Source organism: Boleophthalmus pectinirostris, unplaced genomic scaffold (assembly GCF_026225935.1).
Source record: "Boleophthalmus pectinirostris isolate CB_2022bp ecotype Guang Dong unplaced genomic scaffold, ASM2622593v1 HiC_scaffold_21, whole genome shotgun sequence".
NCBI classification, from domain to species: domain Eukaryota; kingdom Metazoa; phylum Chordata; class Actinopteri; order Gobiiformes; family Gobiidae; genus Boleophthalmus; species Boleophthalmus pectinirostris.
In genome coordinates, this window is record NW_026571175.1 from 23,295,835 (window position 1) to 23,317,458 (window position 21,624).

At 38.7% G+C, this 21,624-nt stretch overlaps 3 protein-coding genes across 4 annotated transcripts; all 3 read left to right on the forward strand.

The window, feature by feature from the left end:
• The first annotated feature begins 274 nt into the window (after window positions 1-274).
• Window positions 275-2,538, forward strand: s100a11 (S100 calcium binding protein A11). Its single transcript, XM_020932862.2, has 3 exons — window positions 275-303; window positions 372-526; window positions 2,336-2,538. Exons 2-3 carry the CDS (start codon window positions 398-400, stop codon window positions 2,465-2,467), a joined length of 261 nt encoding a protein of 86 aa, XP_020788521.1. The 5' UTR covers window positions 275-303; window positions 372-397; the 3' UTR covers window positions 2,468-2,538.
• A 3,080-nt stretch (window positions 2,539-5,618) lies between these two features.
• s100u (S100 calcium binding protein U) lies at window positions 5,619-12,339 on the forward strand. Its single transcript, XM_020932786.2, has 3 exons — window positions 5,619-5,760; window positions 9,103-9,229; window positions 9,516-12,339. The coding sequence occupies exons 2-3, from the start codon at window positions 9,110-9,112 to the stop codon at window positions 10,020-10,022; spliced, it is 627 nt and encodes a 208-aa protein (XP_020788445.2). The 5' UTR covers window positions 5,619-5,760; window positions 9,103-9,109; the 3' UTR covers window positions 10,023-12,339.
• A 2,870-nt stretch (window positions 12,340-15,209) lies between these two features.
• On the forward strand, window positions 15,210-17,098 carry s100s (S100 calcium binding protein S). 2 transcript variants are annotated; one of them, XM_055157385.1, is made up of 3 exons: window positions 15,210-15,337; window positions 15,669-15,822; window positions 16,597-17,098. In XM_055157385.1, the coding sequence occupies exons 2-3, from the start codon at window positions 15,670-15,672 to the stop codon at window positions 16,771-16,773; spliced, it is 330 nt and encodes a 109-aa protein (XP_055013360.1). In that variant the 5' UTR covers window positions 15,210-15,337; window position 15,669; the 3' UTR covers window positions 16,774-17,098. The 2 variants fall into 2 exon arrangements, with proteins under 2 accessions (XP_055013360.1, XP_020788369.1); XM_020932710.2 differs by having other exon boundaries at window positions 15,305-15,333.
• The last annotated feature ends 4,526 nt before the right edge of the window (window positions 17,099-21,624 follow it).

Here is a 21,624-nt window from a genome sequence, read left to right on the forward strand (position 1 = left end):
CTGCATCTCGTGGTCTTGATTAGATGATTCTGGCTGATCTTCAATAGTCAGCCTTTGTATGTTCAACATTTTGGGTGCACCAGCTTGACTGTGCTCTTCCTGTTTTTGGTGCTGCACATTTGAAGGACAGTTTGCTCATTACTGGTCTGAATTGTGTTTAAGTTTGAGATGTTTATCTTTATTAGTAATCAGAGAAGGTTCATTTGAAGGAGAAATGCATTTTCCACTGATGCTGCAAATTAAGTCTATAAAACCAATAGGCTCATGACTGTGAGGCTAGACAGACAAAGGCTGCATTCACAGGTGAGATCTCAGGTAATGGTTTATTATGTGTAAAATGATTCTCTAATTAATGTCTATTCTATTTTCAGAACATAGTATTTTACTCACATCCACCATGGAAGCTGCTATCTCTACTGTGGTGTCCCAGTTCAAGAATTATGCTGGAAAGGATGGGTCAGCTAGTACTCTGAGCAAAGACGAGTTTCAAAACCTGGTCAGCTCTCAACTCCCAAACTTTGTTAAGGTACTGTAAAGTTTTATACTTCTATGAATGAAGGTCTTATATGTGACAAAACTGATTCTTGTGATCTTTAAGCCATGTTAGTTAGTTCTTACCTCCTCAAAAACATACCTGGAGTTGTGTTTTGTTTCATTCTCATGTTTTTGTAACTCTTTATTATTTAATTACTGTCTACGTCTCCAAAACCTCAAAAATGCTCTCTTCCACCTTGTGATGTCATGAAGCAGTAGTTTTCAAGTTAACAGCTGCATTTACCTTTAGTTCAGGAGAGATTGGCACATCCAGAGTTGAAATCATCCAAATAATTCTAGTGAAGGTGTATGGAGTTTAAAAACACAATGGAGCACTTCCTATATTACCATATGACATCGAAAGGTGGAACAGAGTGTTTTCAATTTGAGAGAAGGAAAACTCCAGAGTCAAAATAATTAAATAATGACAATACTGACTCTTAAAATGGCATGTCATTGCTATTGGTCATGTTTTACTCCAGTTTAATCAAACAGTTCAATGTTTGTTCTCTAAAATTGGGTTCACTCTTTAAAAAATAACTCATTCAAAAGCCTACTTCAGATTCCAGGCACTTAAAAATTATTACTAGACTTACCATACAGATTGAAGGTTTTTTCTCTTTTTTATTAATATTCAAATATCTCAAATAAAATGTGTTTCTACATGTGCAAAAAAAAAAGTTTGAGAAATGAACTCGGTCTAAATATGCAGGGTTTGTGTGTTAAACATGTGTGAATGAAACAAGACACAACAAAAAATAATGTTATATGGGCCCTTTGACGTTTCCATGAGTCGCATTGTATTAGTAGTTTTGCTGACATCAAACATAACATAACAAAACAATAGCGTCAGCAAAGTACAAGTAATATTTGTCTACTAAATGTGGACTCTGGCTCCTTTTGAAGTGACCGATAGAATCCCACAGTAAACAGCCTAGAGCTACTTCAAAATCAACACAGCTACATACGTTTTTTCTTCTGTTTGTTCATTGTATTTTAACAGAAGACCAGGTGACAGGATTCTTTTTTCTCACTTTTTTATAGTGTTATAACATTGTATTATAACAGGGTAGTGCACACAAACTGACTGCAAGTTAAATTTTGATTACTTGAATTGCACTACACTTTGAGAAATGCTAGATTGTTGGGAATGACTACTGATTTGACTGATTGATTGATTTGGGTTACAGGTATATTCTGACATTATTTCACAGACATTATTTAATATTTAACATACACACACCAAAAAAATTTAGGCTGAAACTTGAGCTTATTATGCCTTTACCCTTTATTCTTTTATCAGAGCGTCATCTTGACACCAGTTCATCTTCATAAATACAGCAAGAGCAACAAATCATTAACAGTACATCAAAGTACTACACAGCCCATCTAAGGATCATAATTCATGTATCTGCCCAGAGTTAAACATTTAAACTTCTTTATAAATTGGAAGAAAGTGGTGCACAATTTTAGGTAAACTTGTAAACTTGTTTCAGAGCTCCACTCCTTTAACAGATAGACAAAATTTCATGTTCTGATTTTCTTTTTTGATAAACATGGCAGTTCCTCTGGGCTCATATTGGCTATTTTGGATTTTGAACATAATACAATGACTATTCATAGACTTTATCTTTATAACAGATAACTTTATAACTGACCAATATCCAACCTAGCACTCATCTTCCTCTCATGACCATTACCGCTCTTGACCAATAGGTGGCAGGACAGTCTAGCAGTCACTGATGTTGCACCCCCAGCTCATTCATAACTCATTGGGTCTCCTCTCCCTTCACACCCACAGCTCAGCTCTGATCCCGGTGCTATAGACCAGCTGATGAAGTCCCTGGATCAGGACAACGACGGGGAACTGACTTTTGCCGAGTTTTGGCAACTTATTGGAAGACTGGCCAGTAAGCAAGCAGGTCTCGACTAGCCCATTTCCTTTTACTAGTTAACCATTGGTGATTTTATGGAAATCTGGAATAAAGCCAATATTGTTCCTCACACATTGTCATTCATTCACCACTTTATATGAGATGTCACTCCTCCCACACAGCACAAGGGGCACATTACATCCTTGATTTAGGGGCTTGTAAGCTTATCCCATCCTCTACATTGTCCTCTACATATCTAGTTCCATAGAGCTTCATAATGCCTGTTCAAAGATGTCCAACCAGGCGTGAAATAGTGCTGATGCAATTACAAGCCAGAAGCAGTGAACTCAGAAATACAGGTGTCTCAGGGATAATTTTGTCATTCATTTACTTTACTTTACTTTACTTTGGGGTGTTTCATTCACTAGGCGTAATTCTTCAGTCTAGACAGAGTTGTGCAGCCCAGCCCTGGGAATTTGTCTGAAAAATAAAGCTGTTGTGAGTGCATTGCTTTTTTACTTTTTACCATCTGCTTGTGTCCATGGAGATGCTCTTGTGTTGCCTGAAATGTTCCACAGTATGGCATTAAGCATATTTATTTAGCACTTACTCTATATTACACAAAATTACTGCATTCTGCAAACATGTATTCTTACTGTGAGTGAAGTCGCCCTCCACCTGTATCTTGCTTGTAACTATGGAAACAGTTGATATGCTTAATGCCATACTGTGGAGCATTTCTGGCAAAAACCTCCACATCTCCATGGAGACAAGAAAGTACAGAGTATAGACCAGAAATGTTGCATAGTACACCAACGCTTCAACAGTTTAGTTAATTTGACCTTTGTATTGTGGTGGCACATTTACTGGTGCCAAAGTGGGCGGGGCAAAGTGAGTGGGTGAGTCAGCAGACGGAGTGTTGGCTGGGCACCGTACTGAGTAATTAATCACTGGAGTAATGGTGTATGAGTAATATGTGTACAGATCTGATAGAGATACAGTAATATTTGACTCCAATGATTGTTGTGCTTTAACCTTTAATAAGTCACCAAGTGTGTTTGGGACAAGTGATAGAGTTTGCACAAAGTTTAACATTACAAAGAAATATGAGGTATAACTGGTAACTTTACAAAATTGATTGTAAAGTTACATGATGATTGGTGTGTCTCCTTAACCTCCTGGAACCCGAAGAAAAAAAGTGTATTGCATTATATATTTTTGGGTGATTTTTCTATCTACACTTTAGCATTTAGAGTTTGTTAATTTTATTTTTATTTATAACTTTGTAACATGTCCTCAGTAATGGACGCCTAATCCAACCTTGGTCTCCTCAACTTGGTCTGGTTTGGTGTCTGTGAAGATGGAAAGGTTTAATGCCATACTGTAAAACATTCCAGACAAAGCAATAACATCTCCATGGTGAAAAGCATTTGACTGACTCTCCAGCAGAAAAGTTACACAATGCACCTTTACTACCCATTGCTGATGTAGAGTCTGTTGTCTGTTTGTCTTCACTGAGTTGTTGCTTTGTCTGGAATGTTCCAAACTATGGCATTAAATTAACCAACAGGTGACGCTGAGCCAAATTGCAGGTCAGATCAGTGGAGAGGCGACCCTGCTCAACATAAGAATGCATGTTATTCAAGGTGTCTGTTTTGCAATACAAACACATGTAACATATTACGTAATGTAATGAAAGCAAGATAGACAAGTTTACTGTTATACTGTGGAGCATCCCAGTTACAGCAATAACATATCCATGGAGACGAAAGTGGAAAATCCCATAGTGCAGAGGTGACAAACTTAAATTCAAAAACTGGGCCAAACTAAATATTTACTGAAAGATTTCAACAACATCTGCATGTTTTCTCTTCTTTCGAGATATAACGTTAAACCTTTTCTTATTAAAATAAATGTTTAACAATAGTTTTGCTTAAACACTGAATCCAGAACAAGCATAATATAAAATAATAACAGCTTTAAAAAAAACAAAAACAAAAAAAAACAACTAACAACAATTTTGAATGAATAATGTTTCTATAGCCCATCTGTAGTCGGCAGAGCAGCTCATATACATATTTGATTTGATCTTGCAGGTCTGCTTCGGAGATTAAGTACTATTTTTGCAAAGAAGAAAAATAAGTTTTCTCTTGTCTCGTTTTAATCCAGTATACTGAAAGAATCCTAATGTTAAAGGTGCATTGTGTAACTTTTCAGGTGGAGGGTCCGTCAAATAAATGCTTTTCTTAAGCATTACTGCTATGTGTGGAATATTTAACAGTATGGTATTAAACCACCTTCATCTATCTTCGTGGAGACCAAATTATCATAATTATCATTATTAAGATCTGTGGAGAAGCATCCTGCTCACAGTCAGAATGCCTGTTTTTGCCTGTTAGTGTAGTATTTTCGAGCTATAAAACCACCTGTAATTGAATAAATATAAGGTGGATATATTTTAGCCATACTGTGGAACATTCCAGGCAGTGTAATGACATATCCACAGAAACAAGCAGGTGATGGAAAGTTACAAAAGTTACATAGCCCACCTTTAAAATCACGCCATTAGACGATCCCACCTAAAGCCCATAGCTGTTGTGACTCTTTCAGCCTCCCATGACTTCCATCAGAATGTTTGCTTCTTATTATCCTTATCTACTATGAAACTTTCCCTCAACTATTTGCCAAATATTCATTCTGCGCAGCTGCAATAAGAAACGGCGTGCCTTTTTCTGTCTGACAGTTTGTGTGTGTAACTTTCGGTGATGCAACGCAGCTTTAAGACTTCTAACACACATCTGGGACATGTGCCATACAGATGTGGTAAGCGGGACATATTTTCAGTCTCTTTCTAACTTTGATTTGAGTTGAAGTTGAAAACCTGCATAATTTAAACCCTCAGATGGAGTAGCCTAATCCCACCGCCCTGCCCTCGCTGTCCCCTCGTCCCGGCAGCGCCAAACTGCTCCGAGGCACGAGCTGTGTTTAGTCTAAAAACTCTGCAACCCAAATGTGACGTGAAACATCTGGACAAAACACAAAAGAGAATGTAAACATAAATCAATTCTCTTCGGTTTTATTCCATTCTAACGCACTACTACACCACCGTAGTCGATCACATTCCCAGATCTTCCTCCCTCTCTCTCCCTCTCCCAGGTACACGCCCTTTTGACTTGTCAGGGGGAAACTTTTAGGAAAGAAAAAAAAATCACGGAATCGCGGAAGAGATTCTGCAGTCCTACTAGTTTGGCAAGTTCTCTGCGACTCAAAGCGGCGTAGAAAGGCGGGGATCGGTGCACTATCTGACTATTACGCGCGTTAGTTCACTTCGCAGTCCCGCAGACGCTAAACGGTGAGTTCAAAGTTTGTTTTTGAGGGGAGTTTATGAAGTTTTTCTCGCTGTTTAAGCACTGCATTTGGTGCTGCTTTTGCCACGTTTCGTTAGAGTCAAGAGCCATCCCCTGTCGGATTCATTGACTGCAGCCCGCTCTACTTTTACGCAGACATCATTGTGGCTTTTAAACTGTACAAACTTGTCTTTTTGTTTTATATGTGCGGGTTTGTTGGGTTTAAGCAGCGCTAGATGACATTTCACCTCGTCTCTGTTACTCCTCTGTTGGAAGGATATCTGATATTTTGATGTAGATCAGCTGTCAAGTTGCCTATCAACTGAAAATAGCCTATCAAAAATTGAAGTGCTGTGCAAGCAGAGCGCCAGGTAGCATCAAATAATGGTTGTGTTATTGGGATGCAGCTTAAGTGTTAAATCAGAATTTTGTGCGCAATTTACCGCCACTTATACGCTATTTGGGTCCATTTGGTAACATATGCTGCAATGGGATGCCTTCACAGAGAATGTTTGGCTCATTTGGTGTTGAGTATTGGCGAAACTGAAGGCGTGTTGACAGCCGCGCTCAGACCCGTGTGTTATGGCCAAACCGAAGCCAAGCGCACTGGCATGAAAGGCAGCCAGTGTCCGTCTGCGTACCGCAATTTACAGCCACAACCTAACTTGTTCCTCTGTTAATATTTGATGGCACACGAGCGGTAGTATTGTCATTACTCTGCGCACATACCGTATCGCATTCGCCTATTTGGAAACGCTACACTCAATCTCCTTTGGGCTCTGTGAGGAGAAACGGGAGACCCACGGTAGTAGCCTGGGCCTGTAAATTTAATTATTTGCGCAGGTTTTAAGGGGGCTTTTAAGACAAATAACTCGGATTAGTTTGTGTTCCCCATGGGACGAGATGCGGCTCTGACGTGGGTGTAGACCTGGGTTCATTTGTCGAAATTGTACCAAGTGTTTGAAATCCAAGAAACACCTCAAGACCGGTCTGGACGTAAATAATATATGTGAGAATAGACAAGAATAGCGTCTAAGAATAGAACAATATGTTTTGGACACTGACAGCACCCAGTGTGAAGTGCTGGAGTTTGGTTTAGAAGGGTGTCGCTACTAGAGGCTGAAGTCCTCTAGGTTCTTATACTCGCCTATTAACTGCTCTATTCCGTTTAATTTGCTCCATGCATTTTAACAAAAGCAAGATTCATTATTTCAGAAGATTTATGAGCAAATTTTGTTGTCATGGTTACTTATTCTATTCAAGCCTGGGCCTAAAAATTGCAGGCCAAGCCCCAACCCATGATGACAAGTTAGTATGATTAATTTAATAAAATCCTTAGTTTATGTTTTAAATCTGTTTTAAAATAAGTCATTACTAAGAGATAGACGCACTTGGCAATGCAAACGATTTATGTAACACAGCAATGCATAGATCATTTTAAAAGCTCCTTTACTATTTAAATTGTAAGAAGAAGAAGAAGGGTCTTTCAATTAAGCTTACTTTACTAAACATTCATGGATGCCCCAAAACTAGGCTCTTTAACTAGCATTTAACATAAAATCATTAACATAAAATCTAACTTGTCAACAAGTCTGTTTAAGTCATATACCGCTCTTCATATTTACTTTTCAGGTATATTTACTTTAAACTATTAAACAGTCACATGCAATCTGTGGCTCTAGTTATCGGAATTAACTAATCTTGATAATATAACTTAACTTAATTTATCTATCTGGGTAAAGTTAGATTTATTTTTCTTGTCTAGGCAAACTTCATAGTAGAGGGCATGACATAGTACAGGGCATGAAAAGTCTACAGTATGGGATCAGTAGGTCAGTGTGAAATAGTAGATTTTAATAGCACTGTCCTTCGTCACACCCTTCTGTATCTCGTAATGACGCTAACAGGAACACGTCCTAATTGGTCACATATGCTCACAGAGAAATTGCGTTTGCTCCCTGGTGGGTAGTTAACTGTGACATGCACTTTTAGTAAATTAGAGAATAATTATTGTAGACAGAACAATAGACACACGCACATACTGCGGCTGGTTACTGGTGCGTTTAAAAGCACTCTACATCCTGTCTGGTCAAGCTGTCTGTTGTCACCGGGTTGAGACTGTCATAGTCTGTGTTATTTGCACAGTAGTATTTTAATAACTAAGATGACAGACTATTACAGTCCTTTAAAACATGTAGCCCCCTCCTCTCAGCCTTCTGCTCCGGGCCAAACTACCAGCTTGGAATTGTTGGCCTGTAAATTCCTGTCTAAGTGATCTTCGCAGACAGCAATGAATGGAATTCCTGCCAAGATGTGTCACCTACTGCACGTTTTACACTTGTAGCGTCTTTGCTATGCATTGATCATAATCTACGCTGCGTCGTTCAATCATCTCTCTGTCTCAAAAGGAGTGGGTGGGCAACTGAATGGAATAGCTGGCATTTGTAGTATTAAGGGACATGCTGTTAAATTGTGGGCTTTAACTTACAGACTAGAGTTAGCCTTTAATCACAAAATGTATTATAATGGTAATCTAGTCACATATAATATAATGCAGGTAGTCTTCTAAAGGAAGATCAAATTAAAATGCAAGACTGCTTGTTGTCTGTGATACATACATACAGTCTTCCCAAGTCTGCATAGATTGCAAATCAATAAATACATTTAGTTAGAGTTGAGCCATTAATTATATTTTAAATGAGATTCTGTAATTTGTAAGTGATATGTTTGGGTATTTTTATAATGCATTTCATGATAATTAGACACCCAGGGGACTTTGAATTTGTAGAAATACCCTATTGTGTAATACAAGCTTCGAACAGGTGGCCAATGGGCTAAACTGTAATTACATGTGAAACAATGAGATTAGAGTTAATGAGTGAGAAGACAAAAATAAAGCATGACGACAGGCATTGGCCAGTCTAGTTCATGCCAGTGTATCATCATACATACATATACTTTACATGGGCGCAGGGGTGGGACCGGTGGCAGGGAAGAGGCAGCCACAGACATGTACTAGGTAATCCCTCAGGAAACCTAACACGGGTTCTGCTGGCAGCTTGAGGAGATCGGGTGACCTATCAAAGATCAGAGCGGCCTTTGTCATGAGCTTGTATCTCAATCAGACTTGCTCTCAGCCTCTTCACGTCACTGTCTCCTTCAGCTCCACACAGCAGATTAACTTGTGCATTTTCCACTAGATGTCTGTCACAGTTTAAAATCACACTGTAATACTTCCTCTACATAAACTGACACAGCTCTTGTTTACTTATATAAAATAGTGATGTTTATTGAAAGAATGTTTCATTATTTGTTCCTTTGTTTTGACCTTTGACCTCTGCCTGCAGAGGAGTCATGGAGCCTGCTATTAAAACCATAGTGGATGTCTACCTGAAGTCCAGCAAAGGGAAGGAGAGCCTGGGAAAGAAGGAGTTTCAGACCCTCGTCAAGACTCAGCTCAGCAACATCCTCTCGGTTAGAAACATTTCTTATAAAAGTGTCTCCCACGCTGTTGTTAATTATGTAACCACTACACAAAGTGCCAAGGAGTTCAGCAGACAGCCTGAGCTGCCTGAACCTGTCTGCTCTGGCAAATACTGGGATATGTATATACAGCATGTGAATGGGAAAAGTAATGTGATATACATGTGTATTATAATGTAAATAGAGGAGCAGATAAGAGGGTCATTTGCTCTTGGTGAGAGTCCAGCTCGAGTTACTTACAGCTCATCATCATGTCTCCTGTCATTGTGCCCTATAGGATACAGACAGTAAGGAGGCGATCAACAACATGGCTGCCGGTCTTGACGAGAACCATGATGGTAACCTGGGCTTCCCCGAGTACATGAAGCTGATTGGATACTTGGCCATCTCCCTGAGCGAACAGCGCGCACTTGCCAAAGAGGAGTCTAACCAGAACGCCACAGGCCAAGTGGCTCAGACCGAGGCTAACGCAGAGGTCAAGGCTGAGCCTAAAGTGGAGGTGAGGGAGGAGCTTGCCGCAGCAGTTCCTGCTGTAGAGCTCAATGTAGAGGCTCCCAAGGTTGAAGCAGAGGGAGAGGTGAAGACCGAAATAGAGCTCCCCAAAGAAGAGACCACTGATGTGGTGGTCACCACGACAACAACAACAGTGGTGACAGAGGAGATCAATGGAGAGGTCACTGAGGTGACGGAAGTGACGAAGGTGGTGGAGGAGGTGAAAGAGGAGACAGTAAAAGCAGAAGATGCTCCTGCGGCTGAAGAGAAGAAAGAGGAGACAGCTTCATAGAGGACAGTACTGACCCAAAGTCCACACTACAGAGCAATAGCCCTGCCACTCTCCAGTGGCAACAAACTCCTGATTTTGTAAAACACTACCCGAACCCTGAAATAATGAACTCTGGCAAACACTAAAATCAAGTCTAAAAATATCTAAAAAGTATATGCCTTTATATTTGATATCCCTTGTAGATGGCATTTGAGTGTGACTTTGTACTACTACTTTATGTCCATATGTACAGCATGTGTATCCCCTTATTTAGCACGTTTACCTCATGATATATGATGCTATGAGTCGATCCCTGTGAAACATGTGCCACTTGACAAACCACTAGAGCCAATGCGTCCCATCTCTCTCATCAGGCTCAGGGCTGTATCAACTGTCAACAAAACAACTCCAGAACAACTTTACACCATTTTAACATGACAATAAACAAGTCGTTTTGCTTTTGTCCCTATTCCTCCATTCACTCTCACTTCTGCCTTTTGTTAGTCTAAACCACACTGACCCCAGTTTTGGGATCCCCCAAAAGATTATTTTCTCTTGGAGCATCCATGGGTTACAAGGTGGACAGCCTGTAGTTAAATAATTAAGTGTCCAAGATGGAAAGCACACCAAAAGGCCCTGTGGTTCAAAGGAGGTCTGTGTCGTCCATTGGGATCAGGCTTTAGGTCAGGGAGGTGTTCGCTCATGCAACCTAATCCTGAGGATTAGATCTGGCCATAGCTCCACTAACTAAAGACTACAGAGTCTCGGACACGACAGGTGTCACTGGTGTTAGATATGAGAATATGTGCCTGATTCAGTCCTACTGTGAGATGTGGGCCAACTGCAGTAATGAGCAGAGCCCATATAGAAATACCCTATTGTTTTGTGAGCCTGTTGTTTTCACTTGTCCACGCTTGTGTTTATTGTCTTTGCTGGTCACGCCCCAGTACAGTTAAAAACCCTGTTTGACCTGCAACTGGATCCTTATGTCCCGAGCATTGGAATAGTGTGGATTAAGCATCTGGTGGTAACACGCCCAAGGAAACAAACAATTACATGAAAGTAATCCTGGGCTTCAGGGATGCGCTGATCAGACAAGAGCTGGTAGTAGTTTTATGATATGTGGAATAAAATACTGAGCCATCAACATGAACCTATGTGCTTTTTTATGCCAGTGTAAAACATTGCATGCTCAAAAATCTATTTTGTTATTTGCTGTTACTATGGCCATTGCTTCATGTATACAGGTTCCTACCATATTGTATTTATCGTTTTTATTGGACCACTATGGATATCACTTGAAAATGCTTTACCCCATTATATGAAATTATAATTTTATATTTTTTTATCATTAATAATTCAGCCTTATGAAAATGGCTGTTGTTTCTTTAATATGTTTTCTAGGAGGTTTGCTTGGCCAGCCTGTTTTACTTTCAGCTGTATCGCTGCAGCACCTGGCGCTCAAACCGCTAAACAGAAAGACAAATACAGTACTATATCCCTGCCTCTATGGGACACTCCCATTGTAAATACAACAGTCTTATACACTACTCAGCCTTTTCCTTGATATTTCCTGCATGCTTTTTACAGACTAACAACCATTATATTGGACATGTGGGCTTTTAAACAATATTTTTATAGGTATATTTTTATATTTTACATATTATGGTACTTCTTGTGAATATTGGAGACATATCAGAGCTTTGCACCATTTACAAGGGCTAAACTCGCATCTTGTACATGCAGACCACACCAGCAGGCTACATACTTTTGAGGTCCCAATAGGCCAGTGGTTTCATTTTGCAATCTTCTTTCCTCTCCCTCTTTCAGAATCAATGGAATAAGTGTCTCAAATTAACCAGAACTTGCACTACACATAAAACTGGACTCTTGCCAATACATTCCTGTCCAAATGAGATGTTATGTGCAAATTCTTTTAATGCAGCTTTGGAGTTTAACCTCTTAAATGATAGCGATAATAAGTTGCATAAATCTAGTGACTTTAGGGGCGCCTTTTGAAATGTCTGGCTGTAATAATGTAAGCTGTCCCATAGTGAAAACCCCACCCATCCTTGATGTTGATTAGAAACATTTGCAGGAGGGAGTGTTTACAGCCACACTTTTATTACTGCACAATACGTCTTATTATATGAAGAGATACCATTCCGGCGGATGTGCAGATGTGCTTTTGTCCCCATTGTATTTTTATTTCCTCCCCAATTAAAAGTTCATTGCAATGTCTTGTAAACATCATTTGTATTTCAAACTTGTAATGCTGTATCATTTGTGCCTTATCTATGTAACATGTAATGGCTAATATTGAATAAAACTGTGACAATATTATACTTAAAGTGTGATGATTTGGATCTGATGAAGGCAAAGTTGAAGTATAAGTAATTTGACAGGTGAGGTGGCCAAGTTGTTAAGTAATATTAAAGGTGCATTGTGTAACTTTTCCGCTTTTCTCCTTGGAGATGTTCTTGCTTTGTCTGAAGTGTTTCACAGTATGGTTAATTACATATTTCTATCTTCATGGAGACCAACCAGACCAAGTTATAGGTCAGATCTGTGGAGAGGCAACCCCGCTCACAGTCAGAATGCCTGTTTTTATATTTTTGAGCTTTAAAACCACCTGCAATTGTATAAATGCAAGGTATAGCTATGTGGAATATTCCAGGCAGAGTAATGACATATCAATAGAAACAAGCAGGTGACACACCCCCAAAAAAAGGTTACATAGTGCACCTTTAAACATATGGTAGTACGTTTATAGAGGCAGTAGAGCAAAGTTTTGAAAATGTACTAATGTCTAGTAGTGGTGGTAGTACTTTTAGTAGCAGTAATGGTGATAGTAGTAGTAACAGTAGTAATTACAGTAATAGGAGTGGAAGTACTAATTGTTGCGGAATCAGCAGTAGTTGTTAGATTGCCAAGGCTCAGGTGGCAGTGCCTCTAACCATCTGACCACAGGAGCAAAATGTCCTCAGAGTAGTGTTACTTCAAAATAATTTTACTTATTAGCGAAAGAGCTGGGGAAACTGTAGGTCAAATGGTATTTTTAATGGAAATAGTACAAAAACGTTTCACTTGGGAAGAGTAAGCAACATCTCTACACTGTAAAATATGTTACTTAAGAATAAATAAAAGTATGGTGTCTGGAAACGACTTGGGGAACCTGTCACTCAAATGGTATTTTCAAAGAAAATGCTACATAAACTTTTCATTTCCAAAAACTGGGAAGGGTAAGCAACATTTCTACACTGTAAAATATGTTACTCAAGTATAAATAAAAGTATGGTATCTGGAAACGACTTTGTGAAGTACTGCAAACTTGGGGAAACTGTCATTCAAATGGTATTTTCAAAGGAAATACTACATAAACTTTTCACTTACAAAAAATGGGGAGAGTAAGCAATATCTCTACACTGTAAAATATATTACTGAAGTATAAGTAAAAGTGTCTGGAAATGACTTTGAGAAGTATTGCAAAATATAATTAAATTATTTCAAATCGGGAAAAAAGTTCACTCAAGTTCACCCAAAATACTTTTGCCCAGTTGACTTTTTATTTTAGTTTCTTATGGATCCTACGTGGTTGACTGAGGGATTACACAGACATCTTTGAGAACTACTATTTTATTTACCACCCACTTCTGTGAACAAGACATTATACCCACCTTGGCTCTGGGCCTGTGCCAGTGGTGACAACACAAGCCATTGGCACAGAAAGCCGCCTATAAAAGCAGTGGGGATAGATGCGAAGAGAAACAGGAAAATGTTGTTGTAATAATAAAACTGGATTAATTTAAAGTGAAAATGAACAATTTTTATTAAAATAGAAGATCAGACTCTTACTGCTGTAGCACAATGTATGTCACACAGGGTTTGAACAAAATGTCACACTGATTACAAAAATAAAAGTCCTAAATAGAAGTCCTTTATTCTTAAAAAATGGTGTCCAATATGTAAGAATAAATAACTTGTATTTTTTCGAAGCCACAAAACTTTTATTTGCGTGCCCGTCATGTGCAGCTATCCTTCCACCTGTGCTTTGTGTTGATGTATTAATGGAGGACAGGTGGGGGTGTGTATCCAGTGGGTGCTGCTGGCCCGTTAGTGGGTGAAGGTGTTTTGGGGGGAGGAGAGGGAGGAGAAACAGGTGATATTTAAGCCACTGGACACTGGCTCTTCTTCCATCCTCTGCTTTGACTCTGTCTTCCGCATCTTTTCATTCACACTAACGAGGTCCTCCATCAACGCTCAGGTAAGACACACTACGCTCCTATGATCTATACTTACATTATTTATTGTTAACTATAAAATGTATTCTGAAAAATATTACATTTCAAATCTCCATATTTATGTTTGTGTGATAAGTGATTTGTTTATACAATTTGAAAATGAAAACTATTTCATACTATAACTTTTTTATATGACCCCTTGAGTAGCCATTGGTTATTTTTATTCAAATGTCATTTCATTATAGTTTATGATTTCAGTGAATACATTGTATGTATTTAAAATGTATATAGGCAACTAAACAAGATACAATTTTGCATTTAGTGATCTAGAAATATGAATGGACACCAAAAGATCATAGGTCATCCTCTTTGCATCAATTCAAAGTCATTTATGCATTATTAGCATACTTAATATAGAGTTACGGTTGGCATTCTGGTCGCCATGGTTTCCCTTTGTCCTGTGTTAGCCACTGAGACCGATGACCCCTATAGATTTTCCATTTAAGGCGGCTTTGGTGTCCACTGGCCTCTTTCTTTTCCTCTTTTGTCCAGGCCACCCACTGGACTGACCGCTGCACTACAATTCTCCATTCCACCTTAAGATGCCCTGTAGTAATCAATGCTTTATAAATCATGCACAAGTAAATATGCATGGTTGCTCAAAGTCAGTCCAGGATTAGCAGATTTTTTTGACAGTGTCTATATAGGGGTAGGTAAACGCAGGGCCCCTGACTGTACCATGCTTGAAAGTTTAATGATATAGGGCTAAGCGAGCGTAGAAATGAAGGAGCTCACCTGTTTGTGGGTTATGAGTACACAAGTTTAGTGTTACCGTCTTTCTCAATGTGATTACCAAACCAGTTTTACGTTTCACTTCTGGTTTCTGTTCAAATGATGGGGGCTTAAGTTACACGAGATCACTGAAGGACACTCAAAACTGTATTAGAAAGCATGTCATAAGTTGTTGTTTTATTGCTTACATTGTTTTTGATGCTTTAACCTAATCTTCCTCATTGACAGTGACCTGAGTCTGTCTGTGCACAGTCTCTCAACGCGCCCACCACTCCGACTGCCAAGATGCCCAACACAATGTGTGTAAGATTGTATAAAAGAAAAAAAAAAACTTCTCCAACAGATCTTTTCCAACTTTCCATCCAAAATCTCTCATCTAAACCAGTAAGGTACTTCACGCACTGGCAGACTAATACACTTAAATTACCTCTGCTCTAGCCTCTTGCATTGTGTTATCTGATCTTTACTCTTGGGTCAAGCTTCTCATCAGTCCGTCTGCCTGTCCAGCTATCACTTGAGTCTTATTGGCGGCTTCACCCTTGATTGCTATGTGACCGCACACATGCAAGGCCAAGGGATGGAGCGAGCATTTTGTTGCAGTCACTGACCTCTTAACCTCAATCTTCCCACACAGTATGTCCAAGGAGCCCAGTTCCAACCTGGAGAGTGCCATGCAAATGCTCATAAAGACCTTCCACAAGTATTCAGGCAAAGAGGGTGACAAGTACACACTGAGCAGAGGAGAGCTGAAGGAGCTGCTAATAGAGGAGCTGGGTAGTTACTTGGGGGTAAGTGTGGCAACAGATAACGACAAGGTTCACACACATACTTTTCACAAATAAGCAGCAAAAATCCTCTGACACACGAGTGAAGGTATGTAGTGCACACAAGTAGAGACAGGCCCATGTATGCAACCATTCTTAAGCCGCTTCTTCTGCTCAAGGGGGAAAGAGTAAAAGAAAATAGTACTTAAGTAGGAGTATTACTTTATATTACTTGAATTGTTAAATAAGCCGTTATTTGTATTTGAAGTATTAAAAAATATTGTGCTTTCTAATCAAATAAAAAAATACAGATCAAAATGCAAACTGTAAGCTTTGAAATCAGTTTTGCAACATTTGAGGATTCCTTGATAGCCAAGGGGTTGTGGGTTAAATTCCCACTCTGCATAGTGCGTAAATTGAGCAAGACATACTCACACTTTCCCAATAAGGTTATTTTATGTTGTTGGTTGTGACAGGTAGGGCATCTGGAACAATACATAACAACATAATACAATACATGCAGATACTATTTGACTAGTAAGAGTAAGAGTATGACCATGGGTTACTTCACTTTTAAGTTAAAAGTTGCGGTAAAAGTATGAAGTTACTTAAATGAGCTTATCCATGGGTTTCTGAATAATGAACCACAAGGGCCGCTGCCATAGACAATTTAAAACAAAATAATATATCTTTAAAAGGTTGAAAACTCCTCGAAATGTCACCTATAACTTGGCGAAGATGAAACCCATGAATTAGTATCCTACATGTAACCTCCTCTTTGCTCTCTCCGTTCTCCAGAACTCCAAAGATAACGAAGCCGTAGAGAAGGTCATGAACGATCTAGACGCCAACAACGACGGAGAGGTGGACTTCACTGAGTTCATCATCCTCATGGGGGCCCTCACGGTCGCCTGCAATGACTTCTTCCTCGAGTACAAGACAGATGACAAGCCCAAAGAGGAGAACAAAGAATGAAGGATAAGTCTGCACGAGATGTGTGGGAGAGGAGGAAAGCATTGTAAATTACAGGGAAAGGTTCACTATTGTCTTATGCAATTTGTAAACTATACACAATTACTTGCATTGCTGAATATGGCAGTGTCCAAGTATAGTTTCTCTTGGTGCAATCCAAGAGAGTTTGTTTTTCTTTTCTTGTTTTTCATACCAAAGCATGTCCGGAACACTGTCTCAACATTACCAACAGGATCCTCTCTCTTTTCTCTAAATGATGTGACACTTTCTGGTATGTTTAGAATGAGGCAATGGAAACAGGAAGCCAGGGATATTTGAGAAATTTGTGCACGTGAATTTGTTATTATATCAAGTTAGTTCAGATTATATTATTGTATGTACTCAAAAAGTGTTGAAGAAAGAAGTAATGTACCCACTTTCTTTTGTAATCTATTTTGGTAATAATCACCATAATGTATTCTGCAAAAATATTAAACTTGGTATTTAACCAAAGGATGGTCTGTTTGTTTTCTTGAGTGGGAATAGTATAGTAGTTTTTCACTTAGTCACTCTCCCTTTTTTTTTTTTTTTTTTAAATCTGACTCCTTAAAATGTGTTATGTAAATAAATTTTGTATTTTTTGTTCATTTTCAGACGATCTTGAAATGTATTTGGTTGTGTTTACTAATGAGTGCATAGTGTCTCTATAGATAACATTCTGGCAATAGACATACATGTAGAACACCCCTAGCGTAATGCTACTGTGAAGTATCATTATAGTTATTAAAAGTAGTTTTGTCAACAGATTATTCTATTAAGGTTGTGAGTAATTGTCAGATAATGTTTTTGAACAGTGGTTTTCAGTCTTTCCACATTAACACCTACAACAATATTTGTCTTTCCAAGTAGCACCAGATCTGAACCCAGAATCTGTCATCTATTTGTCGTTATTATTAACCCAGATGAGTGCAAAAACATGACTAGAATTGTCTTTAAAGATGCATTGCGCAACCTTTCAAGTGGAGCCTCATCTCCTTGTCTTCACGGAGATGTTATTGCTTTGTCTAGAATGATCCACTGTAGAGATTAAACCTCTATTTCAAGGGAGACAACTACAGGCTACATTACAGGTCAGATCTGTGGAGCGGCAACCTTATTCACAGACATTATTCTATTTTTGAGCAATAGAAACACCCAACATTCCAGAAAAAGCAATAACATCTCCATGGACACCACCAGAAAAGTTGCGCAATGCACCAAAACACTCAAACTGGAGAGGGCTTCTTGTACCACAGTTTGAGAAACACAATTAGTGCATTCAGGCAAATAAATAATAATAATTACAAGAATAAGAAACATTTACAAATTGTGGGACTCAGAATAATAAACATCTTATTATCATATAACCTGCCAAAACAAGCCACAGAAACAGAACACATCTATTACTGTGTGAGAATAAACAACACTGCCAATAAGTTTAATGGAGGGATTCAAACAATTATGTTCACATTTGTCTGGAATGTTTCACACCGTGGCATTAAACCTTTCTATCTTTATGGCGACCAAACCAGACCAAAGTACAGGTCAGATCTGTGGAGAGGTGACTTTGCTCACAGTCAGAACGCTTGTTTTTTCAGGTATTTTTGAGCTATAAAACCACCTGTAATTGAGTAAATGTAATGTAGAATGGTTTAGTGTCATACTGTGGAATAATATCTCTATAGAAACAAGAATATATGACTGACCCATAACCAAAAAGTTACATAGTGCAGCTTTAGGTATGTCACTATAAAACTGCTTTAAAAAGAGCTCTGAAAAACACAGAAGTAAATGTAAGCGAATATGTAATTCAACCACCTCTTCAAATTTGCTTTCAATTGCTGTCCCTTTGTTTTGACTGGGGGTGTGTGAGTTATTGTCTCTGTGTGAGTGTGTCTATTGGGGAATCCCACAGAGTAAACGGCTCCAGCTCCACACTCACATCCTGCCAACAATATCCTGCAAGTCTTGTTCCACGAGATATAAGCTGACCCAGATGTTTGCCTTGGATCCACGAGGAAACCTTCAAAAAGCAGAGAGAAGGGGAAGGCGTGTGTGTGCGGAGGAGAGAAGTTTGAATCAACGTCTCTATGGGCACAATAGGGAGCTTCGAGGAGAGGATCCAAAACTGTGGACTACATCAGGGAGGTATGTACGTTGGAAGGCAGTGGTATAATCAGACTGGAATGCTTCACTGGTGCATAGCTGAACCCGAGCTGTAAATCAACACAAACATCCACCTCATTGGTTTTCACAACTGTCTGTCACTTTCAGAACATGACAAAGCCAAGCCATTGCATCATACGCTTCATCACTGAATAAACTCTGAGGTGCGGTCCGGAAATTGGAATCGTTGTTATTTTAAATCATTAAGTGGAAGTAAAAGCTGTGTACTGTATGCTGTTCATTTTCTTGAATGGGGAGAGTAGCCAGTTTTATTTAAGTTTTTTAAAATCATATTAGATAGATACAACACATCATACAATACATAACATCAATTTATATAAATTTATAAATTTATAGTGAAGCTTGGAATAGCCATATGGCACAGTTGCAATGTGTTTTTAAGTTTTTAGGTAATAAAGTAGTGATAGACTGCAAAAAACTTGGCCAAAATTCAAGATATAAACACTTAAATCTATCAGAAAAAGACTTAAAAGTTGTGAAATTATGTGTCCATGCAGCAAGATAGTTTACTTGACAAGTTATCTTAAAATGAACTACCTCTAGACTAGAATTAATCAGTCTCAGAACTAGTAAGTAGATAATAAATCTGAAAACAAGATGAATAACCTGATAAAAGTTTTAAAATCTTGGCCAGATCAGAGAAATTTGCAGCTGATATCATCCACATTCCCTGGGGGTGTGATGCTAACTGTAAGCGCTGCTCTGTCTGAGGCTTGTTAGACTTCTGACAGTAAAGAACTGACTTAAAGGGACAGTTTGGAATTTTGAACATAGGACCTCATTTCCTAGTGAGCCAGAGTGTTGGAGACGTGTGGAGACACTTTTTAAAATATTCCATCCAGTCCTTGTATTTGCAGAGGTCGCTGGTGCTAGGCTAGTGCATGTCAATGGCCATAGTTAGCCTGTCTTACCCACTCCGCAAAACACCCGAAGCAAAACAATTATTACGCCAGATTGTCGATGTAAATATCTGTGTTGATATAATAATGTTTGAAATAAAACTAACCTTGCATCGCATGAATCGTTGCATGTTGAGGGACTATTTTCTCATGTATCAGTCCACTGATGCCAAGCTTTCTATCAGGAAGTACAACTCACTGCTGCTGCTTAGACATAAATCCTTCAAATGCAAGGTTGATTTTACTTCTAAAATTATTATTATATTGTTTTGTGGAGTGGGTAAGACTGTTTTTAGTGGCAGGCTAACTATGCCCATTGACATGCACTAGCCTAGCACCAGCGACCTCTGCAAATACAAGAACTGGATGGAATATGTGGAAGTGTCTCCACACGTCTCCAACTCTCTGGCTCACTAGGAAATGAAGTCCTATGGCCAATATTCCAGACTGTCCCTTTAACCTGAACTACAACAGGTGAGATGATTTGTGCTTTTAAACAAGACCCTCTCAAATAAATTAGTCCCAAGATAGTAAGCATTAACCAACAGTTTTTTATTTTAGTGTCTCAGCTTTTTGTTGAAACTGGACCATGAATGCTCTTATTGATCACAGGCTCGTGAAAGTGTCTTGTTTAAATCAATTTAGTATTTTTTCTTGAATTTTCAGATGATCTTTACTTCACTTCATCACTAAATAAACTCATAGGTGTAATCTGGAGATTCTCTTTGTTGTTATTTTAGGTCATTTAGGTGGAAGTAAAAGTTGTGTCTGTTGAGTACGGGGTTTGGATATCTGGTTTAGAATTGAATTACAGCGAGTTGGCAGGTTTATTTCAGACTGACAAGAATTATAAATTGACAACAATGAATGTACTGTTCAGTTCTTATCAATCATAAAGGTGCATTGTGTAACTTTTCTGGAGGAGGGACTGTCACCTGCTTGTTTCTGTGGAGATGTCATTGCTCTACTTTATATTTATTCAACTGCAGGTGGTTTTATAGCTCAAAAATACATAGAAAAAGAGGAATTCTGAGTGTGAGTGGGGTCATCTCTCCACAGATCTGACCTGTAACTTGGTCTGGTTTGGTCTCCGGAGAAGATAGAAAGGTTTAATGCCATACTGTGAAACATTCCAGACAAAGCAATAACGTTTCCATAGAGAAAAGCATTTGACACACCCTTCACCAGAAAAGTTACACAATGCAACTTTAATCTCTTTAATCTCTTTTAATCACTGGGCCTTGAGGAACAAATTTCCTTCTGTCATGAGTTTTTCTTTCATGTTTGAATGACAAATGAAGAACCGGGAACTTTGAACTTTGACCGTTTAGGCAATCAAACCACATTAGTAGAATTATAATAAAATGTTTTCTTTTTGGTGAAGATCTGCATCCTGTTCTGAAACTGTAAAATAAATTAAATAAACTAAATATCTATCAAATCCATGTCTAGACAAATAAGCCAAAGGCAGCAGTCAAGTGACAGTATTGCAATCTCAAACTACCTATTCAAAACTACCTTCATGCACAATTACACATACACCCCTTGTATAAACATAAATTATGGTTTGAATTAGACTCCTCCCCTAAAACTGACAGATGATAACACTTTATGAACAGCGAAAGGGGCTAGGTCTTTTCTTCTTCTCTTCTCTCTCGGTGACCTCATTCATTGTGATTGGTGCGTTTGAATGTTTGCGCTCAGAGACAGGTAAACAAAAGAAAACAGGAGTGTCAGTTAACCCTAGAGT